A 24,265-nucleotide genomic window follows, 5' to 3' on the forward strand; every position below is an offset into this window, starting at 1 on the left:
GTATAGCAGGTAGGGGTGGAGTGGACTGAGGAGGTGTAAGGAGTCTAATATTTAATGGTATCGTCCGTAGGCTGACGTTGTGTGATATGCAAAGCTTCCATTCAGAAGGTGACGTACTCACTGGATGACTCCCTATAGCAACGCCAACTTGATCACAGTTTTCTCCTTCCTGACCAGACCACGGCTTGTTCTCAAACAGATTTCCCTCTCCTTCTTCGACGTACTTTTTTTGTTTAAACTTTACTTCTTACTGAATAAAACATGTTAAAAGGAAACTGTGTTATGAATATACGCATACAGTAAATATGAATATGCATGATTGCACACTGCGTTATAGTTCAAGAGTTCATTGACCTTTCCTTTCCTTTCTCAGCTCTTGTGCCGCGTCGTTCGTAAACACTGCAAATTATCACAATGTGTGTTTTTCTTTCCATATATCAGTAACCCAGGTGTATCTATACGAAGATGAAACGGTTTTCATTCTCTTCGCCACATTTACAATCCTTTTCTATGGAGGTCCTCTGCCATACACCCCTGCATCCCTGTATATCCACGGCTGCCCATCGAGTCTTTTGTTTCTGTATCCCTTCCCCGCTGCATATCCCAGAGGAACCATATGCCGGCCTGCTACACTCTACACAAGCTTTCGAACCTGTTAAGAAAATAAAGAAGAATGTTACAGCGGGCAAGGTTGACTCAATATCAAAACTAACCTCCCCCTGCATACCCCCGTCATACATGCGAAGCACCCCCCCCCCCCTTCACCCACCCCGCCGCTCACCGAATCCTCCCACCTTACATCCGTACCCACGCGAGAAATGTATCCCACATCGCCACCCATCAAAAACGAGTGAAGCAACGCTGCAGAAGCTAAGCTAAGCTTATATTCGAAAAAGTTGTTTAACATCGGCAACCTACATGCCAAGATTTAAGGGTTGCCAATGATATACTGTTAGAGATATGGGTGTTAAAAAAAGGCAGCGCACACATACACACTCACACCAAAACATACACATACTTCACACACGCTATTATGCGTTATAGGTTTGGATATTTTGCTGCTCACAATATTACGCATACGCATGAATACTAAAAAAGTTGATAAACAAACTTCATGATCATTGAATACGAACTGTGGCCTATATTTCATCAGAACTGAAAACTCTACCGAAGGCCCTACTTTGGGCCCTCACATGACGACAAAAATATTTTTCCTGCATGGACAACTTTGTTTCACCACCATTCAAACGTTTTATCCACAATATATCAGCAGATTTGGACAAACGCTCTAGAAGGAGTAGCATTACGTTTCCAGAAAATCTCGTGACCTCAAATGATCTTCAAATGTGTAAGGTATGGAAACTTAACTCACACAAACCACTGACGAAATTTCAGTCAAATCGAATGAAAAATGACGAAATGGCAGTCATTCAAACACGATGGCAAAAAAAGTAGAATTTCGGCAGAATCGCACGATCGCTATCTCTCAGCTGAAAAGCTTTCAGCTGAGCTAAAATACAAGAATATACAATGTACACAAATACGCGCGACCGATAACAATATCGGGACAAGAATTTTTTGTGACGTAACATTTTAAAGAATTAAGTATTTAGTATAAATAGAACTGAACTGAACAACTGAACATTGGTCGAACTTCTAAATTTCAGAGACTCGGGGTTTTGCCGAAATTTCAAACCAACTGATAGGACCTATATACCATCTCATTATTTGTGCCCTATAATTTATGTTTAGAAGAAACTCGTTAGGTTTTGGGAGAAAGAAAATGTGGGGTGTTGTAATCCAGTAGCCAGGTTTTGCTAACAAAATCTTCCACTTCCGTACTTAACCCTACACTTCTCTGCTTATATTCAGTTATCACTACACTTTCAGGTGTTAGGAATATTTTTTTCTTGTCGGATAATCTTCTCAGATTTCTCAGTTTTCCGTTTGACTTTCAGCAGTGTCTATATCGGCCAGAGCGCATGTGAAAAGTGGTAAGAATTATCTTTCTGAAACGTTAGCGGTCATTGCCTCTTTGGTTAAAAAAATGGGAGTCAAATGTCATTAGTTTCTATAGCATAGAATTCTATCGTTATATGTTGCGGCTTCTGCTTGTCAGGAATCGAAGAAAGCGGATGCTACTTGTGTAGTGTTCTTAGGCATCTACCTATATTCACACATGCCCCCCCCCCACCACCCCCCTGCCTTTGAATACAAAGCGGCATACATATGTTGGTGTTGTATATTGCACATAAACAGAAAAGCTATGGCTCATCGATTATACTGTTGCATCCGTCAGTGTGCGTGACGGAGATATACAGAGGGCGCTATAGGAGTATCGTCTGCATGATAACACTTTTGATTCGTGATTTATCTTAAATTTAATATCTTTACGCAGTTTTTGTGTTTGAGGGCTTTTATTTTTAATCTCGATCCTTGATCAGTAGATGGTAATCCCATATATACATCACAGTTCATCATTTTTTCTATCGCCAATTTTCTTTTCAAATAATAAAGCCCGTCAGAGATTTTCAAACGTTTTGTCTTATAGGGGGGGGGGGTGGGGTGGGGTGGGGTGGGGTGGGGTGGGGCGGGGATGGTTAGAATAGAAAATGGACCCATGGATACTTCTAACGCTTCTTTAGGGGTCCGTTTGGTGAAAATTCTAGGACAGCGTTTTATTTGGATATTTTGTATCCTTGATTTGAATAAACCTTGGTTGGAGTAAAACTAAGTATAGGGCTGGTGAAAAAGTCTGAAACAAAGCAAGACTAACCACGAATGGCTACTTTAATAAATCAATGAATCAATAAAATTGATTAATTTTACTACAATGTACGTTTAATATGCAGTACTCTACCTTTCTTCAGTGATGTTGTCCAGTTAATTATACCAGGTGTTTCGCAAGTTGGATGAAACCGCTTAAACTTGAAGTGAACACAATAATTATCAAACCTATGTCAATAAAAGCGAAAAAGAGAAAAATAACATAATTTATATAAGAAAGAGCAACTTTTTATTGTGTAGGAACAGTTAAACAGGGTAATGTTGGAGTACTTCATGAAAAGCAGCATTGAAGAAAGTATTATCGGTCATAAAGGAGTGTTAGCTCAGTGGTTAACGCCGGTGCCTTCCAATCATATAGGTCCCCGGTTCGAGTCACTCCAAGATTAATGTATGTCGTTCAGTTACAGAGTTGTTGACAATTCATAATCATTGACGTTAAATGTGAATCTAAGAGACTGACTTCGGTCAGCTTGCGGCTTTGATGCATGAGGTTTCTTCGCGAATCCCTGCTTGCGGGAGGATCTAAAATACATACATACATTTCATGAAGTTTATCTGCCTTCATTCGACAAGAGGCAAATTTTAATTCAAGGGCCTGGGAAAAGTTTTTATAACGAAGTAAACCAATTGTTTGCCATATTTGGACAATAAGAATAGTTAGTCCGATGGTATTACCTTGGTGCTCTCGCCTTTGGGTGTTCCCACTGTGGGCCTGTCCTGGATTGACTGTATTTATAAGGTAAAATCATTGCCACACCTGTGAAATAATAAACAAAATAATAAAGTATAGATAAGATTTGAACTTTGCAACAATCTTTGATAGTACAAACCCTAACCATTTAGCTGCCTGAAATGTTGAAATAATTATTGTGCACATCTTTCTCGTATGGATTGGTTAATATCTATAATATCTCTACGGTAACATATACCTTACTCTCGCGATCTACTCCCGTGCCAAATCAGCAACAGTCTATATATATATACTACACTCCAGGGCTATAGGGCATCATGGCATACCAGTGCACCCTTTCCTTGTTTTATAATAGAGCCCGTATGCGTTGTATAATAAGAACATTTGTTTCAGGAGCGTATAGCTACGTGTTTAGGGCCCAATGTTATTCTTGGGTGGGGGGGGGTGAGGGGAGTCTTAGACAATTTAGCTTAAAGGGATACACTCTCTAGATATATGCAAATATAAAATATAAACTACTACAGCCAATCACTTTAGGACTCACTGTTTCCCGGTGCATCTTCTACCTCGCATCCACGATAATCCTTGCAACCTCTGAACTCTCGGAGCTTGGGACATTTTGCACCTGCGTTCTGATTTTCAGTGAGAACGTAGCGCCTTCTCTCACTGTAGCCCTCTCCGCACCTCTCGCTACACCCACTCCATGAGCTCCAAGGAGACACTTCACAATCCACAGCTGGGAACAGAAAAGTCAACATTGGTGAAGTTAGAGGATTATGCATGTTGTTATCATGTTTAATGATAGAAGGGGCGGGGGGGGGGGGGCGGGAGGAGGGACCTGTTAACTCTTGAAGTTATACAATGACTTGATATGCCTAGTCCAAAAAAATATCTAAGAAATGATAAAAATTAAAGAAAAGTACAAACAAATCGAGTACGTTCCATTTTTTGAATGATACAGACTTATCTGTCACAACGTTGCAAATAATCGACCTCAGAATTCATATCATCATGTAGCCTTCTCTAGCTGTCTGCTACCAATGTTTGGGCATCTGTATTTACGTTGAGGAATAATTCAAGAAACTTCTCTATCCAAACTGTCTTCCTGAATCACCTGATCGCCTAACTGTGAGTTTGCAGATTCTCCACAATTTTTAACACATTTTTAGCCAAAACACACTCGCGCACTTATCTTGATAAATTAACAACAGATAACAGATTTGTCTGGAAGATGGCACAACCTCTCAAGCTGGGATCGTGACAACGTGGTAACGCCCCTAGCGTGCTGCATGTGGTTGTCATTTTCAACAATGATTTCAGAACTTTTTAGAGATAGGGGAGTCCGGACCACAAAGATTATAAGATAACTACTATAAACTAAAACTTCCGGGGAAAATAATGGTGTTTTCTAATTACAAAATCAAAACCTTCCGATGATAAAATTGATGGATAGTAAATGAAGTCACGATCTGATATTTAATTAATTTGCATGTATGCAACGAATGATAATTTCATAATTTGTGCTATCAAGAGTTTAAATCGCAGCAAAGGTTAAAGAAGTTCAGATTCAGGGGTTCCATAGCACGCAAGGGGAGAAAGGGGACAATATGTGGCCTATTTTCGTGACCTCCGTACGATACACGTCGAGCTATATATAAATATATATGCATATACTATTATTCAATATTTCTTATATAGCGCCATCGTTATTGTAAATTTCATTATTTTCAGTTGAGCTAGAACACAAATACTTCTCTCTGAATTCTATTTTCGAAGCTGTATTTTTAATAGAAACGATATAACGAGGAAGAGTGGTATAGATACACAGACAGACAGTCAGACATATTAACAGACACGTCAAATCCTATGTAATTCTCCATAAGTATTACATGTAAGAATGAAACTGCTTATTTTCAGTCCAAGTTATATTTTACAGTATAAATATATAAAATAATATAAGTAAATGTATATTATTTCTCGATATTATCGATTTTAAGTTCGACCCTCCAAAGTTTCCCACCATTTGTTAATCATATATTTGACCCCCCCCCCCCCAATACCTTGTTTGTTTCGATCTGCAAAGAACTAAAATTAGTTTTAAACATTGGTACCGTTCTAGATATAGACAACAACAAATGTGAGGGGTATTTGGCAAGCTTTTGGTTAAGACTTTTGATTGTACCACGAAGTTGAGCACGGTAATTTTACAACTTTGTAATTATGTTCGAAATTTCACAAGTACTTCCCCCACTGTGTTTCAAACTTCTGGGTGCCAAATAGGCTACATGGTTGTTTGAAGGTAATAAATTAGTTCTTTCCTAATTAATCAACATATTTACAAAAGCATTCCGTGTAGCACACAAATACGAAGTAAAGTTCTTACATGCTTGGGGAATTTAGCAGTAGTCGGTTATAGTTCGGCATTCATCAAAGCGTATAGCAACCAGTATTTGTAGAAATTTACAAAGAACTTTCAATATCCTATTTTACAGGTTGTTTACGCGCCATTTACAGAGCGAAGAATGTTGTGATCAAGATTATGGAGGGGGATGTGGTGGGGGGGGGGGGGTAGTACGTCTTCTTACCCCTGAATGAACGCGTAAGATCCAATGAAGAAACACACCGAGAGGGTCAGGGGCAGTGGGTGTAATCCAATGCAAAGTCACCCCCACCCCCACCCACCCTCCCCCCAAAAAAGCTCGATGCACCAAGAACGACGCAAGGCTTTAAAATCACCGAATATCTTTGAATGAACCCAACAGGGTACTTTAGCTTGTTTAGTAACGTGGTTTGAAGGTAACCCTGCTTGGTATATAGTGGAACAAACTTGCTAGATCTGCTAAAATGGCCACCTGTACTCAAAACCAATATTTTGACCGCTACGGACAACATTTGCTTGGTAATCAGACTGTTGTTATATTAGTTGTGTTGACATTTTAGCAGGTGGATGCATTTTGGTACTCTCAAACCATGATTCTTGCCAGTTTCACTTTGGTCTCTTTTAAGCAACTAATCTGTGACGTGGATCGATCCAGTGTCGGCATTGAAGATGCTTAGAATAAATAGACCCAAATAACCGATTTCAATGAACTTTGATGTTGAACAGTTATTAATTTAGATAAAGTCTTGTGAAAAACACAACCAAGGGACTTTGGTCACCTATAAGAGATCATTTGTAACTATAGTAACACAATTACTAAACCCAAGCTCGACTTATACTGGCTTACACATGTATAATATAAGTACAGCCTACACGCATGCATATAGGTGTAATTATGATATTATGTAGGTAGCTACTCAATTTTGATACAGACCGTTTGACAAACCTGATAAATAACCTACAACTTTTACCACCCCCATGCAGATATATAATTGCTCGACTAGGTCTAGTCGATGAAAATAATCTCTTACTTGTAAATTGATGACCCCACGTTCAAAGTAAAAGAAGAAGAAAAAAGTGTAACACCTGTCTCTAATCTCAACTAAGTTAAATACTTGTTTGTGGGCACACCGTCAAATTGTGGTGTCCTGAAAATAGCGTTGGTAATACAGTAAATGTAAATTAGGCTATTCGTGTAACTTTTATTACTGACAAGTTTACAGAAAAACAGTTGGTGTATTTGAGGACAAATGAAGTTTGCTTTATTCCGAACACTGAACTCATGGGTTTAGTTATCTCGATTATAGGGTTTGGAAGGGAGGGAAATAAGGGAAGGGAAGGGATGAGGGTGGTAATGGAGGGGGGGGGGGGTGGAGATTTGGAAGGGCGGGAGAGAGGGGAATGGAATGATGGAGCTGAGAAGAGAGAAAGCGATGAGAAAGGAAGGGTTGGGGAGGGCATTGTGGGAACTTCACGGAGGAATGAAGGAAAGGGACTGGAAAACATGAGGTTTGAGAGTAAGATCAAGAATGAGGCTTGACCAACGGTATACTCTGCCACTCTCTCGTTAGTATTAACTGGACACAACACCTCCGAGGTCCCTGAGCAAAAAGTGACCCATATATATATATATATATATATATATATATATATATATATATATATATATATGCATATATATATATATCCTCCCCTCCCTCGGCCCTGTGGACGAGGGATCATTGGGAAGCATAAACTAGGTTTCTTTTAGAGGACTGCTACTGTCAATCAATATCAACAGAGGATAAATTCTTACATAATTCTGCCATACCTCAGTTTCCTTATATCTGTATTTGTATCCTAAACGCAAATCACCCTCAGGCATGTAGGGCTATGTGCATTATGGAATGTTTTAAACCCTATTCGAGACTCTTAAGTTATACCCTAAACCTATGTGAAAGAAGACATTAACAGTTTCTGTCACTAATGATACACAGAAGGATACTGAAAAAGTCACAAGAGCTATATAAATGATTGGAAACATTCCAAGAACTAACTGCTTTTAAAGAGCGGCCGTTTCTTGTGACATCCAACATCTAAATCTAATACACATATAGCTGTGTCATCCATTTTGATCCATTGTGGAGGAGGGGAGGAGTAGTTTGCTCACCTTTAAACCTTATTTAGACCATTTAGAAGTTTGAAGGACTCGTGTCCCTTTCACCAAAGGTGTTACTAAAAGCCGATAAAAGGAGCTATTCTCGACAATCGTGCAAACGCTCTTTTAATAACTAGGTTAAAGTTAGAGAACCATAACGAAGCCTCTTATTCCTTGAGTTTACTCTAGAGTTGCCTCGGGATCTACTTTTGTTAATCGTTAAGGGATGACTTCGCATCTACTTTATCCATCCTTTGCAAATTTGAGAAGAACTGAAATGCGCCAGTCCTTCAATAATCGCTGCTATTCTATAGCTTGTTTTGAGCACCTTTTGACTATCTTTCGTTGTATCGTCTTCGAAACCGTTATGCCATTTATGTTTTCACAACAGTACTTTCGTATTGTGTCAGAGGTATTGAGAAATCTATATACGTATACGCTGCAGCCAGTTGTGTTGTTATGTAGGACGCTGGGGCGTGGCCGGCTGTGGTATGAAAAGTTGTGAACCACGTGTTTGTTGGTACCACCATTTCCGGTTAGGAGAGGGGGTGGGGGAAGGGTGTTAGTTGTATTTTATGTTCATTAGGTCATGTCTAAGTACATCTAGCATGGCGTGGGTGGGAAGGGCTTGGCTGCGACGGGGAAGGATGACCGGTTGTTGATAGATCACTGCAACGTAAGATTGTACAACTGTATCTACATTCTCATATAAATAGTGAACCTATACTGATGTCTGTTGTCTGCGGTCGGGTGGTAAAGTCATTTTCGTTGCTTCCTGGTTCAAACTTAGTATGTCCAATTACGAGTGGAGTTTCTTCCTACCGCGTACGAGTGTATAGCTGTGTTTACTACTTTACAATATTGTAATTTGTTCACGATTACGTCATAGTTCCTTTGCCTCTCATGGCACGTAAGTGACATATTGGTGGCAGCTAACTGCGTATAACATGATCAACGATATTAAGTTGGGGTTTTTTTTCCGTTTCTCACGATGCGGATAATACAAGCCAACTCTGGTTATTCTCCTGCGCTACGTACTCCAGCTATGATGAAACTTTTTCAAGTCTCTTCACCCCGAGAAGCATTGGTAAAGCTTCATAATATAACGGTGACCTTCATAATTCGATTTGTCGTGGTAGCTGAGAACCCTGCGGGACCCCTACTGATCTACCTGACCCGACACTAACTATCTTTACAAATTGGTATGAAGAAGGACGAGCACAGTCGGAGTGAAGTCTGGGGTCGAGAACGGTATGTGTGGAGCTAGCGGTAAGAAATACCCGCGCGTGGCGGCCAAAGATCATCCCTGACGCCTCGTATGTCAAACTAAACACTTTTCAATGTCGTATACAAGAAAAGTCCGATCTTGAACTTCCCGAACAAAAATTCGCTTCGGGCGAAGAACATTGTTTTACCTGAGAAGAAAACATATCATCGATACCGGCATAGCTTGGACTTTCAAGAATGTCTGTTATCACGATCTGAGATTTAGACATCAAGTGTTAGGTTCAAGTAGTATTATTCGTCATTTGTCTTTCAACTGGAACATTAAGAGCCCATTTCTGGATGTAAACAATTTATGTTTCAAGTGTCAGGGGTGCGGAAAGATCTACCCGCGAAAGATGCAACGAAATGTGTTATTATTCTCTGTAACAGAGGCTATTAAACCGCCAAAGTTATCGCGAGAGAAACAAACTATGTGACCTCATCATTTATATCCTTATTATTTAAGGTCCATTCGCAGAAGCTATTATAACCAGTGAAATGAGAACGCTGCCAGCATTGTTGAATGAGTAGTTAGAACCATTCTAGAGTGGAATACTTCAACCTATAGGCTAAGATAGGAAGGAGCCCATGTAACTCAGATGTCCAAAACTTCCACCATTCCCTCCCCGCCCCCCCCCCCAAAAAACAGTGGAGTGTGAGGGCCAGGTCGCACCGTGACGGAAATCTCTTTTGAAGTCATCATTTCTGTTTAAGTATATTAGGCTATATATGCCAATTGGAGGTGGGATTACATTATTTTTTACGGTACATATTTCCCCGGGCTCAAACTTAAGCCCAGACTTAGGGAATGTATCTCAGAGCCCATCTCACCAAGCCGGTTCCCCCGCCCCCCCCCCTTCACCAAAACAATGGATGACTGAAAAGTTGAAAGGCACATGGTAGGCACATGGTAGTCAGGTAGTTAGTTGCCTTATGAATAGAAGTGGGTAGTTAACCTTTTCTGTAATAAGTATTCGACTGACAGACAGAGTAACACGCTGAGAGCATTAAGTGTCAGCGGAAGTTTCATTAGGTGAAAGTACACCGTAAACATTCACGACAACAACTGCAGCAAACAGACAATAAGAAACAAAATCATAGAGAATTGGGCTATTCATGTAGCCTAGATTACCCAACATGCATCTCGCATGTAGTAACGCACTATATACTGCACCATATAGTTAAAGCTTGTAACCAGTATGTTTAGTATATATTTACTCCTCCTATAGAACACAGCATGCACTGTTTGCGGAAGGTTGACGTCATACCACGAAGAGACTGTCGACTTTAAAGGTTCACATAATTGTGTCCTTTGACTGTTTTCGTCGCAGTTCGCCTCTGTGACAGAATATATCCTGCTAGGGATTGAAACGTCAGGCTTTTTAGCTCTTATTTATATATTAATTTATCCGAAATCCGAAATACGTATAGGGTCATTTTACTTTCTTTCTGTGTCAGAAATATGGCGTCTTCGAGCATAACGTTGTAACACTTTCAACGCTTCCGCACTGAGACCAAAAGTTCTATATTTTCTCAAATGCTGCCTTCTCCAGCCAATATGAAAACCATTGGAATTCATCTATCATGGAGAAGTAACTAAGAGATTAATAGTTGTACATGTACGAATGCGTTGACGTATAAACTCGTATTGGATATAATAAAGTTGTTTGTTTGTGTTGAATATTAAGACCAAAACATTACGATGGCTTCAAATCGATAAAATGTTCGTGGCGAGGGCTTCACGTCGTGAATTTCAAATTACGATGTAGTTGTATTCCTAGACAAGAACCCGAAGAACGAATCGAACTACCATCTAGGATACTCGCCAGTAAGTCATTGTACTTTTGTCAGTGTTGTTTTCGTAGAGTTCAAAACATCCGAGCCCAAGAACGAGTCCTTCGGATACAAGACCATGACCAAGTTTAATTCCGAGATTCCGAGTTGAGACCGAGTCCAGCACAATCCGAGTCCGAGATGAGTAACCCGAGAGAACAACCAAAACAAGATGGCATGGAGTTGCAGATCTCATCTCTTCTATGACGGCATAGATCTACGTTGACCTTTGACCTCGACCCTTAACTACTACATAAGTACTATATTAAAATTTGTCCCAATATTGGCTCTCCATGGGGTAATTGACCTTTGATCTATGACCTCACCAATCACCCAGGCACGAGTGTACATATGGTCAGGCACCTACACACCAAGTTTGAACGTCATCTTACTTACGACCTTGGAGGTTTAGCACCAGTGTTTCTTTACTTGTATAAGGATGAACAGTCACCCATTCCCCTTCCCATCCCTCTCCCACCCCCACACCTCCCTCCATCCCTCGTAGCGTTTGTTTCGTGTGCATTTAACTAACATATATTGTAAATTGCAAATATTTCATACATTCATAGTCTGGGACCCTTCTTCCTCCCTTTTATCATATCCTGTTGGTGTTAATATTCACCGAATGACGATGTATTTTATCGCCAAAGGTTGGCCTATAACTTTACATAACTATGCAATTCGTAGTTGTGTAAACCTGTCCGATACTGTTTGTACAGTTGAGCCACAAAACTGACCTACCATGATGGATGACCACACGTCACGAAAATATGTAAGGAAATGAAAATATGATAACACACACGTGTTCAAAAGAAAAATAACAAGAAGAACTAAAGGTATTAAAAGACGATTCGTGCTAAAGTCCTAATTGACACGGATCGAACTGATGAATCATCAACTTATTATCAATTTATTATATTCGCTGGTCAGATATGAGGGATCTCATAAGTAGAGAAAAGGAACGAAGATAGATTTGTCCAATGCATAGGAGGACATTACCTTATGTACCTTGAAATCGAGACATACTATTGTATAATGCTTACACCATCATTACATTGACTCCCTTAGACCTAAGGGGAACACTGTATGTGGTTATTACACACCGATTGTATTAGTGGCTATATACACATATTTTGTGGACATACATCCACGGCATGTCAAACACTATACTTCTATACACTCACACACCCGAATTAATATGTACTCATCCCTCTCAGATTCACGAGTTCTCGAATTACCCCACCCCACCACAACCCAACGCTCCTACAACCGTTCCAAATTGTCTGTCCACCCCACTCACCCCACCCCAACCCTCTACGTAAAATAGGCCGAGTAGAGGGAATTATAGAGAATGTACAAATGTACGTGGGAAGCCCTGTCCACAATGTGTACCGTTGTGTCCCCACAAGTCACACAGCATTGCTATACATAGTTACTATAGTATCAGTGACTATTTTCATGTTTTTGGACACTTGGCAGTATATCATGTGAGTATTATTCAATGCTTCCAGGGTCACCTGGTGTGCTTTTATATATCTGTCTGGCATAGTCTACCAGCCATTTTTATGTTGTTTATTTCGTCAGTATAAACTTCAACAACAGAAGAGTGACTGTAAATATGAAACTTCCTTCGTAAACTAATTTTCGAGTAATAAACTGGGAAACCATCCAAGTTAGAGGCGTTCATCTTAGTTAAAAAAAAACCTCTGTTTACTTTGGACTGCTTCCACGGTATATAGCGAGAATATCAACAAGTTTACCGTATTAAAATGAAACAAAATTAGTCTGAGAAAATGGAAATTACTGTTTGATTTATCAAAATGTCAAGTGTTTATCCAAACAGATCACCAGGGCTTTGGAATTAAATAAGGAAACACTTCTGTAGTGCTCTGCATTCCGTTTAAACAAAAGTTCAAGACATCACCAAAGTTTGAACAAACATTGACTGAAAATAAACCTTGCTTAAATGGTGCATGCTGTTAACGTTGCTATAAAAACCTGAAATTAACCTCCCCATCGTTAGGGGGGGGGGGAGTCATAATAGGGGTAAATGCTCCAAACGTACATCGTCATATATAATTAACAATATTTCAGAATAGCGATAAGAGATTCAGAGTATGTTTTCTGGTTTGTTTTCGTTATTTTGAAGGGAGACTTAAAATGGGAGGGGTGGGGGGGGGCTGGCGGTAAAATATCTAACAATTGTGTCAACTTAAATGTTGACTGTGCAACGAAGCCATGCATTGAATAACCACGCTGACTTGCCGGCTCCCTGTTGTAACCGCTTGAAGATTGCGTAACTGGCGACTTCAGAGAAAAATTAACATATGGGACGCCAAATCTACAGTTTGTGCGAGCATATGGTTTTCAAATCAATCGGTTGGGCCGGTCACAGTAAGATCAAGAAACACCATTGGGTAAACTGAATTCAGATCTCATCAACTTAATCTTCTTGTCGCCCGATGTTTCCTTTATGTTCAATTCATGGATGAATGAACTACGTTATCTTTAAATGAATACGACACACCTATAATCACAAGATTTCAATTCAACTATTGCACTATTTTTGTAAACCATTCGCGATGATTAAATATTATCAATTGTTATGAATCCGTTAAATGTAGACTCGTCGAACCAGAGGGGCACAGTCAACCCTCCCTGCGTCAAACATATATAATAACATCCAAAAAGAAACATTTTGTGTGTTCCCTAAAGGCTTCCGTAAACAGTGTACAGCCTAATAAAACCAAACTTGATGGAGTCATTTTTTTTCAGACTCAAAATCATTTCATGGGAAGATCAGATAAGATGAGACGGAATAGTATATGAAAAGAAGAAATGATCCAACAATTCAAAGGATATGATTTTCTTTTCACGACACAATTGCAGCAAGGAGACATGTCAGTGTGAATGAATGGCGGTTGTATGAATAGATCCTATCACCTTTGAGCAAAGTTCAACTTGTGTCATCATTCTGTGGATTGTTGTTATAAACACGTGGGTGTATCTAAAAAAGAACATTCCCTTCGTGTACTGCCTTATGTCATTGCGTGGAGGACTATGATATAAACACCAAGTGTGTTGATCTTAGGACAAAAACATGTAGGCCTATACCTTTAGTCTACACGTAAGATCTGTTGAGTTTTGACAGTTTGGTCGAAAAATGATTCGTACTTTTCAACTGTTTAATTGTTATTGTTATCGGTGCATAATCAGGTTGGTTTGATTTGTGCACCCTCACCCCACCCCCCCCCCCAACGGAACAGAACACAGTGTAGAGTGATAGCTAGCGCTGAATGTCTGAACAACAACAGAGTGACTGTGTGATGACGTCATGCTTTGTTGGCATGTTTTTTTTTTATTTCAGAAGAGAGAAGAACCGACTTCGATTGACAATGACCACTAAATATAAACGTTTACACGTTTCTAACCGATTCTTCTTCAATTAAATTAATTGAATCTTTCACATTTACAAACATATCCACAATTATATGCAAAACAAGCAGTATACTATCGTGGGATGTTATTTAAGCACTGTGTATATCTGCGTAGTATACTTCTGCTTTAAAACAATGATGACGTAACATACACATTTTACCATTTTCGTTCATATGGGAGGATCCTTCCACGTAAATCCCTTTCAACGCATCTATTATTTCCCCCTCTCCCCTCAGCAGGCCCGTACCCAGACAGGGCACCCCTCTCCTCCGCCCCAATAAAGAATAATGTGTGCCTATTATAGCCCAAACTATATTGTACTTCCCAATATCTCTTTTGTAACGATGATATAGGCGCAGTACCGTGCTAATGGTGCTGTTCGTATACACACTATAGTATAGATCCAAAATGGCCTATAGGCCTAAGCAATGATATTACATAACCTTTAATATAGCAGATTTTATAGCTTGTCGGTTGGGGTCATCTGGATTTGTTTCACCGCAAGTTACAGGGCCCGAATTCAGTATTGTGCCCCTCCTTATATCATTGGTGCCCACAAGGCTACGAACCTGCCCCTGCCCCATCCCCTCTCCTCCTCTCCCCTTGACCCTCCTTTCCTTTATTGGTTTACCTGGACAAGTCTCCTCGTAATCCATGCAGCAGTCTCGGGTATGAACACACGTCGTGTCGCAATAACATTTTCCGTAGCTCCGAGCAGAGATTTGGTACCCGTCCGTGTTGCAATCATTATCCTTTCCTAAACAACAAAGTGGACCTCCATCTGCCCCACCGGACATACACGAACCATGTGAAAAATCGAGTAAATTTGTAAAGAGAGCAACCACTAGGAGCACACCTATACAAACCTCCATCTCTTCCAGTGAGAAAACAAATCTCGAGTCGATTAATCGCACTAGCAAAATCTAATTTCAAATGTAATCCCACTCAACAGTAGACCGCTGATTTTATATAAGTCAGATCAACCTTTTCCTCAATTTCACATTGATACCAAAATAAAGAAATAAAAAATTTCCCAAAGAAACGGCCAGCTCCTTTTCATACACTGGTTCCAACTCAAATTTAGGGAAAACAAAACTGTAAACCAAACTGAAATGTAAACCTTCAAAATACTGAAAGTTGTCACGTTCTTATTGGATTATATTCAGACAAGAAAACAGATCCATGTAATTCCATTAAAACTTCCAACGATACAAGCTAACGAGTTAAATTATAGCCAGTTATTTCCACAATTGTGATATAAACTTTCGTCCTATATTGCGTTTAACCACAGAATGAGATGACGCTCGTTATAGGCTGGTACACAGAGCAATCTGTAAACTTTTGAATGACGTCAGAGAGACGGGATAGTCAATTGAACGATCCGCATTTCAACTGGTTATAGACACCAGGATAGCACATCGGACAGACAGATCGTGCTATCCGATTGGCTGACTGAGACTTTGATAGCCACACCTCGTAAGATCGTATATATTTATATGTGGGCCTTTGTATTGCCTAACAGTGTACAAACACTCTTATAAGAAATCTTGTTTTGGGGGTAAATTTGATTAAGAGACATAAGATAAATAAGATAACGGTGCTTGAATCTTAATGAGGAGATCTATTTACTACGAGAACGGACGCGTCTAGTATCTGACTACAATAACGGACCGTTGGGGCTGTAAACTAAGATGCAGTATTGTAAGTTATCAGTGTGAGCGTGTGTGTCGGTGGGTATGTTGATGAGTAAATAGTATTATGTCCAATCAATACAATCAAGTTATTTTACGTTTTAATTGAAACCCACAACAAGGTAGGAAGGAGCTATTGAAGAGAGCTGATCGCATTCATCTCATAAAGATTAGTTTAACTAGGAAGTGTCTAAGAAAAGAACGCTGCCTGTCACGTGAATGGGCTCGTGGCAGCCGCCAATTCGACAGCGTCTCACCGACTTTCAGAGACGGGACTCTTTTGGGGCGGCTGCAACTCTCTACCGTTATGGCGACCTGTTTGCGGGTATACCAAGGTTTTGAACCACTATATAATTCAACCGGAAGTCACGCACTAGGACTTCTCAATACATAACGCAAGTTTGTTGACCTTTGCTGCACGTAAACAAGGACCCTACTCATATAGATTACACATAGATAAGTTAGTCTACGTACACTTCAATGCCTATCATCATGAGCAGGACTTTCAAAAGTGAGGGTTACGTCCGTAGATCTAAGATGTGGTCATGTTCCACAAGTGAGTACCTGCAACCCGACTTCCACCTACCTCGACACTCCTCCCCCTCCTCCCCTCAACAGACGAAACCTCAGATATCTGAGGTTAATTCATCAAGAATGACAAAACCATCTGGCAGAGAATTCGTGAAGGAAGTACACATATTTTGAGTCCATGCAATATAGTTGGTTATTGTAGTGGGTGGGGTAGTTTGCAAATTAAACCGAACTCCCTACGGTGATATACTCTGTTGTTCTCGTAGCTAGATCACCTTTACAATAGTGGGTCTACCCATGTGCTTAGTACGTTATCAAACGTTACATATAACTGCAGAATTGTTGTCAGGATACAACATGTAACTATATACACCGGTACATGTACAAGTCCATTTTAGGCTACATGATCTTTGTGTGTCCCATATGTGTGTCCCATCCCAAAGACCAAATTTATGGGGGGAAAAGTGGTAATAACCTGAATCAAATAGGGAACATTTTTAATGCATTACCATTTTTAGCTATATAGTGTCGATTCAGATTCACCCCTTTTGAGATGTCGAAAATGTCATATCCCTTTAAATCGCTTTAAATTTCTGCTCGTGCTTTACGTGGACATTACAGCGAAGAAGTGGATATCTATAAGAAAGTTAAATTGACTATTGAAGAAATTAGTGGATAGGCCTACATAAGGAAGGTTAAAAGTACATATTTGAGGATATTTTTAGTTAGCATGGATAAATAGCATGGATAAATATTTACTTGTTTCATCAGGGCTTCCATACTATAGTGAGATACTTATTTTTTTTTTTTTTCTTTTTCTATTTTTAATCCAAGCAAGTAACAGAAGAAAGTTGAAGTCAACTCTATACAAACTCATGCCTGGTCATTAAACGTCACTATATAGGGGTTTTATTTAAGACCACGTGCGGTTGTTCAAATATACCTACTTCAACCACATAGACCACATGCTTAGAATCAGGTCAAAAACAAGTTAAACAGATAGAAGAATGGCGAAATCCTCGACAACTAGAAAATCATTCGTGGATGCTTAGTATATACTATTAGTTTGTCTTTTTCCCCCTCTGCATAGCGGTCTCCGTGTCGACTCTTTATTCATCAGTGTTTGTAGTTTGCAACGATTAGTAAATAGGTCTATTCTGTGTAAACTGAGTTGTGATTTGGAGTTAAAAGTTCTCAAAGGTAGTTTTTAATTAAATTTCCGACCCGACCTTACGATCAGCTATATTTCTTGCATCTGCCCGGAACGAAGAGCTTTCTTTCATATGATCAACTCAACATTTCCTCGTTCTTCATTTAAGCAGTAAGTCTCGTAACCAGACCGGGCACAGTGGGCCTTACCCTTACCCCTCCCCCTACCCCGTCCATCAGACTAATAACACTACTGTTCCCGTCCCCCACCTCCATCTTAGCCACCACAATGTATACAAACAAATTAACAAGTTAGATAGGAAATGAGATTTGTGCCCCCCTCCCCCACCTATCTAAATTTGTATTGCCCTTCCTGGCTATGGGGTCTGTAAACAGTCTGTGCGCGTTGTATTAAATGTTTCTCACGAGATTAAAGGGTGCAATATACCGTACTTAGTTGTACTTAGTATATGCCATTTGTTTTCTATCTCTCTCGCTTGTATATTTCAAACGCTTCCCCCCCCCCCCCCCCTTAAATTTGTGTTTTACTCAGTCAGTAATTAAGGGGTATGAAGTGACAGAATGAAACGGGAACATAAACATAGGCTACGTGCCTTGTTTTCCAGTAGTGCAAGGTGATATATTTACAGAGAGTAGAAACATGTAATTTGTATTCAAGAATCCTGACGATCAATTTTAGATGATAATGACGTATCGTTCTAATCAAGGAATTCATTCAAGGAAGCTGAAGGATATGCGTGTGGTGGGGTGGGGTAGGGGGAGGTAGAGGCGCATAACGAAAACGTAACGATAAAAGTCGCAATTTGCAAGGTAGTGGGAAATGATCCCTGATTGGCTGAATATACAAATGCCTGCTGTTTACCTTTTACCTTTCTTAATAAATTTTGCACAACAAAACTGTTGCAACCCATGCTTTCACTACATGATCCATTGGTCATTTGGGTTTTCGTATAGTGCCACGCCGTCACAAAAAGATACATGAGCTACCCGGGGTTCAACCACCATTTTGGTATGGGGGGGGGGGGTCCTACGGGGGAGAGGTTAAAATGAGGCGTGCTTACGGATGCAAAATTGTGCTATATTTTGCATCTTTGGAAACAATGTTGAAGAATTTTCGACTGTTTAGGTTCTGTTATATATTTGTTTACCTTTTGTAATAATCTGTCTTCCTCCTGATTTTATTATGGAGGCGAGGGGGGGGGGGGCTAAAGCCCCCCCCAGATGTATACGTGGCTGCGCCCTTGAGAAATACCTGATCTATAAATGCAGAAAACCGAAATGTGTTGTAACCAAAGGAGGAGTTTTCGGCACCATTTGTCAATAATGAGATTTCTTTTACACGAGTTACAGTGATACTTGGGAATACTTTAAACAAAATCATCCGATAATATAGACTTTACAGCATTCTGATACAGTCTTGTTCTTCAAAAGTTCGGTTGAGGTCGACTACCCGGAGATTCGTAGACGTCACAGCGGGTATCTGTGCGGGTTTCGTAATTCTGTCAGTGAAAATTCTTTCGTGTTTTACCTGTATCGCAAGAAAGTGCATATCAAGACTGCCGACTACGGGAGTCCGTTACGGGAGGTCAATGATTTTGGTTTCTGGTCTCAAGGGGTATATATGGGATGTGGTGCTCTCCACTTCTGGCTATAGTCATTGCAGTTAAATATCAGTAGTATTGATTTTAAATATTACCCAGCTAAAATCTTGCGAAAAACGACTGTGCGTATAAGTATTGCGCATGGACCACATGACACTGACCAACAGTTTTCCAAAGCACTAGAAGCACAACATTTCTAGAGTAAAATAAACATCTAGAAGCAACTGCTCCCCCTCCCTAACCCCCACCCCCCCCCCCCCACCCCCACCTCAACCTCCCCCATTCCCTCGATAAACCTTGCAGGACTATATACCAACCATTCGAAAACAATTACCTTGAACGCCAGCGTCGTTCCCTGATTAAATGCAGATAATAAGGTGATTTATAGTTTACATATACAACTTTTATGTCCGCCTACATTTTCATAACAGAGGAGGGCGTGCGGTAGATGATGACACATGCAACAGCCAAACTGAAGCCAAGAAGAATGTCTATATATAGCGCTTGGGTATAATCCCATGAATTTTTTTCCACGGTTACCGTATATAAGCAATGCATTCCATATATATATCGCCATTTGATTTATATATATATATATATATATATATATATATATATATATGTGTGTGTATATATAAATATATATATATATATAAATATATATATATACATATATATAAATATATATATATATATATATATATTGTTTGTTTGTTACCACCTGTATCTGAATGGATAGTGAGGAGAACGAGCTAGAGCTGACGGTCATTTGTAATAAAAGTTATTGATGTATATAGGTTATTGAATAACCACCCTGCCCTTTCGAGTTTAAATATGTAGGGTGACATGACCCTGGGGTTCGAGCAGTAACACAGTGAGGTATATGACGTCATGATTTCTATATACTCAGTCTGGCATACTTCTCCATGAGCACCGCTATTATAAATAAAAATATATATATTAATAAACTGAAGATACGCATGCGCAAGGAGAATCTGTTGGTGAGAAAGCATGGAATTTACCGTCGGCATAACGTAGCATGACATAGGCTAGCCTATCTTGCCTTGTGATTAGCATGATATCGGCTAGCCTATCTTGCCTTGTGATTAAGTTATGAATGATAATCATTTACAAGTCGTTGTCTTTTCTCGAGAATGTCAACCTTTTCGAGAACGTTCTCTGACTTTTCAAATATATAGTGACACCCGGCCGACATGAAATGCTGGAAGTAACATTTATGGTCATGGTCCCAACGTTTCTTGTTTACAGTATTGATTGCTACATGTTGTCTATGGTTACCGTGGTGACGTATAACCTTTGACACATCATGTATTCATAGCTACCTGAGCTAATTAAAACGACTGATTTGGTCCCCAGAATTAATTCTTTGATACGTTTTCTTCATCGATACCATTGTGTTTGCAATTGAAGTAACGGTCCTTCTTGCATAATATCCAGGAGTAATTGAAGCACCCTATATGCGAAGAGGGTAACGAGAATATCTTCTGCAACATGACTTGATCAAACTCTTTGAGGCCTCTTAAAATCCCCTAAAACAAATTTGTTTAGTAAAGACAGGGTAGGAATGAATGTTTGGCAAGGGGTCTATAGGGTTATAAAGCGGAATACCTGGTAGGAATACAGGATTATAGGCATTTGTTTGATTGTCACTTGTGAATGTTTGTTCATGCAATAGAAGAGAAAGATATATGCGAGGTTTATATAAGGTTTATACGAATTCACCTTATAATGACCTGTGCGTATACTAATGAAGGTATATTGGAAGGAGAAGAATAAAAACATTCCAGCCTTTGAAACATGCTTTCGTATACGTTTACTTGACAAGAAATATTCAATTATTGAATGACTATAATAAAGCAAAGACGATTGATTGAAATATTGATCCTTCATGTGTCGTAAAATGCCTGGACCGAAAGCAAATGAATAGGACGTGAGGTGTTGTGTTCTATTAGTAAGTGACTACACTGTGGACACTGAACTAAACATGCTACATATTCACTTATCATTGCTCAGTGTAATTCGAGCACAACCTTTCTTTTGTTTTATTTATTTATTTATTTATTTGTTTGTTTGTTATTGTTTTTGTATTCACGAATATGATCAAGTGCTTTAGCTTAAAGCAGCATTTTGCGTTTGGTCACCGTTTTCTACTTTTTTGACATGTCCATCGAGTTTTTTTACATATATCAATCACAAAACAGCAAACTAAGATATTAGCCAAGTTTTTTCCCTGCCAACAACGTTAATTGGCGAGTAATTAAGGATATTTGCAGATAATGAGAAAAGTGTCCACGACAAATTCCAAATTTAAAATTAATCGCATGCAGTTCCCCCCCGGACCCACTAGTTTGAATTCAATCAATCAGAGATGCAGGTTTAGCTATGAGCCGTTGCTAGATATAGATTCAAGACGTTGCGTTGGTACAACCAGGGAGTTGTTATGGAACTCCCTGGTACAACTGCCATATAGACTGTACACAAATAAAGCATGGTGTTGTATTACGTATTGGTCAATGACGTTCGTAGTGTTTAAATATTCATATTATGGGAGAGGTTTATTGGGATCCCAACGGAAATTTTTCGACTTTTATGCCACCATTTGAAGTAAGATTTAAATAGATAAGCGAGTTATGTATGTCGTTATGGCATAGTGGAGTCAGTGAGGTTGAGAAAAATCATAAAAAATGACGCAAAATGCTGCTTTAATGCAAACTATCTGTACATAAACTGACAATATACGCCAGGTACACCGATGTGTAACAGAATGATATATAGTTAGGCCTTATTTCACGACGTATAACTGTAACGAAATGTGTACATAGCTTATAATGAAGTGTCGAGTGTAAAGTGATTAATATATCCATATCCACCGCTAACTTTAACATCACCAACCGGCGTTCCATTAATAAAAACCTAAATTTGTGACAGACATATAGATAAATGATATCATAAATACTAATCTTGGGAGTTTTATGTGACTTCGCATTGAGCCCAAATAGAGGGGGCAGCTTTATTCTTTATAGCTATTTTTGGCGGTGTCTCTTCTTGAAAATTAAGTTCTCAACAATGTGTATATATAAAGCACCGACTGCCTTAGGCTTTAACCGAATCATATGATGCAGCAAACATTATATATCTCGGTGACAGAGAGAAACTATGCCGGGTGTACAGACAGCAACGGAATGTCTTACAAGCAAGTTCAAAACAAGACAGACTTCATGATTTAGTCCCAACGCTTTTATCATACATCTATTTCATGTTAGTAACCATTTCTGACAGTTGGCAAACTGTTACCATGGAGAGGTTTGTGTTATCATGAGCTGGAAAAATATACGTATGTTCCAAATTTGAGTTATCGAATGTCAAATGTTTAAGTGAGGGTGACAGCAGGTAGTGCTTCTCTATTAGGGGGCCAGTCTTCAATAAACTCTAAATGACTACATTCATATAGTTCGAAGGTTATAATTCATATGGCCGTAGTTTTTACTTAACTCGGTACTTACAAGGTTCTTCACAAGCCTTATATTTTCAAAATAATTTTATATTCTTTTAATCCGGATTTAGTTAAGCCGTTTTATCTACTGAATATTCAGATGATCATCTGATCATATGACTATATAAATTGAAGATTAATGTATTCATTCATCTGTGAGATTGAATAAAATAAACTACTTTTTTTGTTATTAACGTCAACTTAGGCCTACAGTCAATTACTGGAAATGGTCATTGCAGCTGAAATGGTGGATAACGAAAGCTATTTGTATTGATATGAGTGACAGACGTCAAGGGGGAATAACGTGTTTCTAATATATAGCAGTTGAAATAACTTCATCGGGAGCACGATAAATATACTTGACCCGGGACTGAGAATAACTTGGCTATTTATTTTTCCTTGTCAAATTGGAATGGCTATTCCTCGGCAGAACTGACGTCATCTTAGATGTTCATAGTTGCAAAACTAATAGAATTCCTTTCTCTCGCCTGCGTTATATGTCCTCTCTCTGTAATATATAGTATATACATGTATATAACAGAGATATAGATACAATCACCGCATTCTAACTATTCAATATTTATTGTGCAGATAATTCTATTGAATATTCATATAAGTAAACGTGACGTCATGATCAAAATGATCTGTTAATACAATAATGACGGTCACCGTTTCGGCGTCGAAAGCTTTTTATCTCTTATGTTTTTAGTCGATGGATAGAATATTATCTGATGTATGTACTTATAACTAGTACGCAAAATACCGAGAATAAAATAAAACGAAATGCATGCACCCTTTCAGACAATGTCTAAAGATTTGCCAATTATATCGGCAGACTTTCGAAGTTTACATTTTCAAAGGACATGATTAAGACCACGAACAATTTACATGGGATGTAGCGTACGGTACACAATTCCTTAATAATGATGCTGTAATGTATACAGCTTTCAGTGCACATACTATGTATTTAGGGATGCGATCATGTCTCTTTAATCGAACATTGCGAATGGTGGATGATGTTCAAGAAAGGTAATGCACAGTCAGTGTAAGAAGGAGAGATTGAGCGGGTGGGAGTGATGGACTCAGAAGCATTTGTGACTGTTTCTCCACCGATTTGAACTGAAACTAATGGGACGTGTATTGCTATGGGGTTATGAGAAAGTTTATTATAGTCAAATCTAACAACATTGTTCTTTAACATGTTAATGCCGGGACTGATTCTCCCT

At 39.2% G+C, this 24,265-nt stretch overlaps 1 protein-coding gene across 1 annotated transcript; it reads right to left on the bottom strand.

Moving 5' to 3' along the window:
* Nucleotides 1–253: 253 nt before the first annotated feature.
* Nucleotides 254–15,868, bottom strand: LOC139981593 (somatomedin-B and thrombospondin type-1 domain-containing protein-like). The gene is made up of 5 exons (XM_071994093.1): nucleotides 15,164–15,868; nucleotides 4,023–4,214; nucleotides 3,463–3,544; nucleotides 2,861–2,955; nucleotides 254–652 (listed from the first exon to the last, which is right to left on the bottom strand). The coding sequence occupies exons 1-5, from the start codon at nucleotides 15,402–15,404 to the stop codon at nucleotides 456–458; spliced, it is 807 nt and encodes a 268-aa protein (XP_071850194.1). The 5' UTR covers nucleotides 15,405–15,868; the 3' UTR covers nucleotides 254–455.
* Between the last annotated feature and the right edge of the window lie 8,397 nt (nucleotides 15,869–24,265).

The sequence above is a fragment of the Apostichopus japonicus genome, chromosome 15, assembly GCF_037975245.1.
Source record: "Apostichopus japonicus isolate 1M-3 chromosome 15, ASM3797524v1, whole genome shotgun sequence".
Taxonomy (NCBI): domain Eukaryota; kingdom Metazoa; phylum Echinodermata; class Holothuroidea; order Aspidochirotida; family Stichopodidae; genus Apostichopus; species Apostichopus japonicus.

Bases quoted from the DNA above. Each gene is read 5' to 3' on its own strand.
- LOC139981593 (XM_071994093.1), bottom strand. From the start codon at position 15,404: ATGGAGGTTTGTATAGGTGTGCTCCTAGTGGTTGCTCTCTTTACAAAT. The intron at 3,545-4,022 runs GTGAGTCCTAAA...ATTATTTCACAG, and splicing joins AGAAGATGCACCGGGAAACA to GTGTGGCAATGATTTTACCT. The intron at 653-2,860 runs GTAGAGTACTGC...TTTTCTTAACAG, and splicing joins GACAACATCACTGAAGAAAG to GTTCGAAAGCTTGTGTAGAG.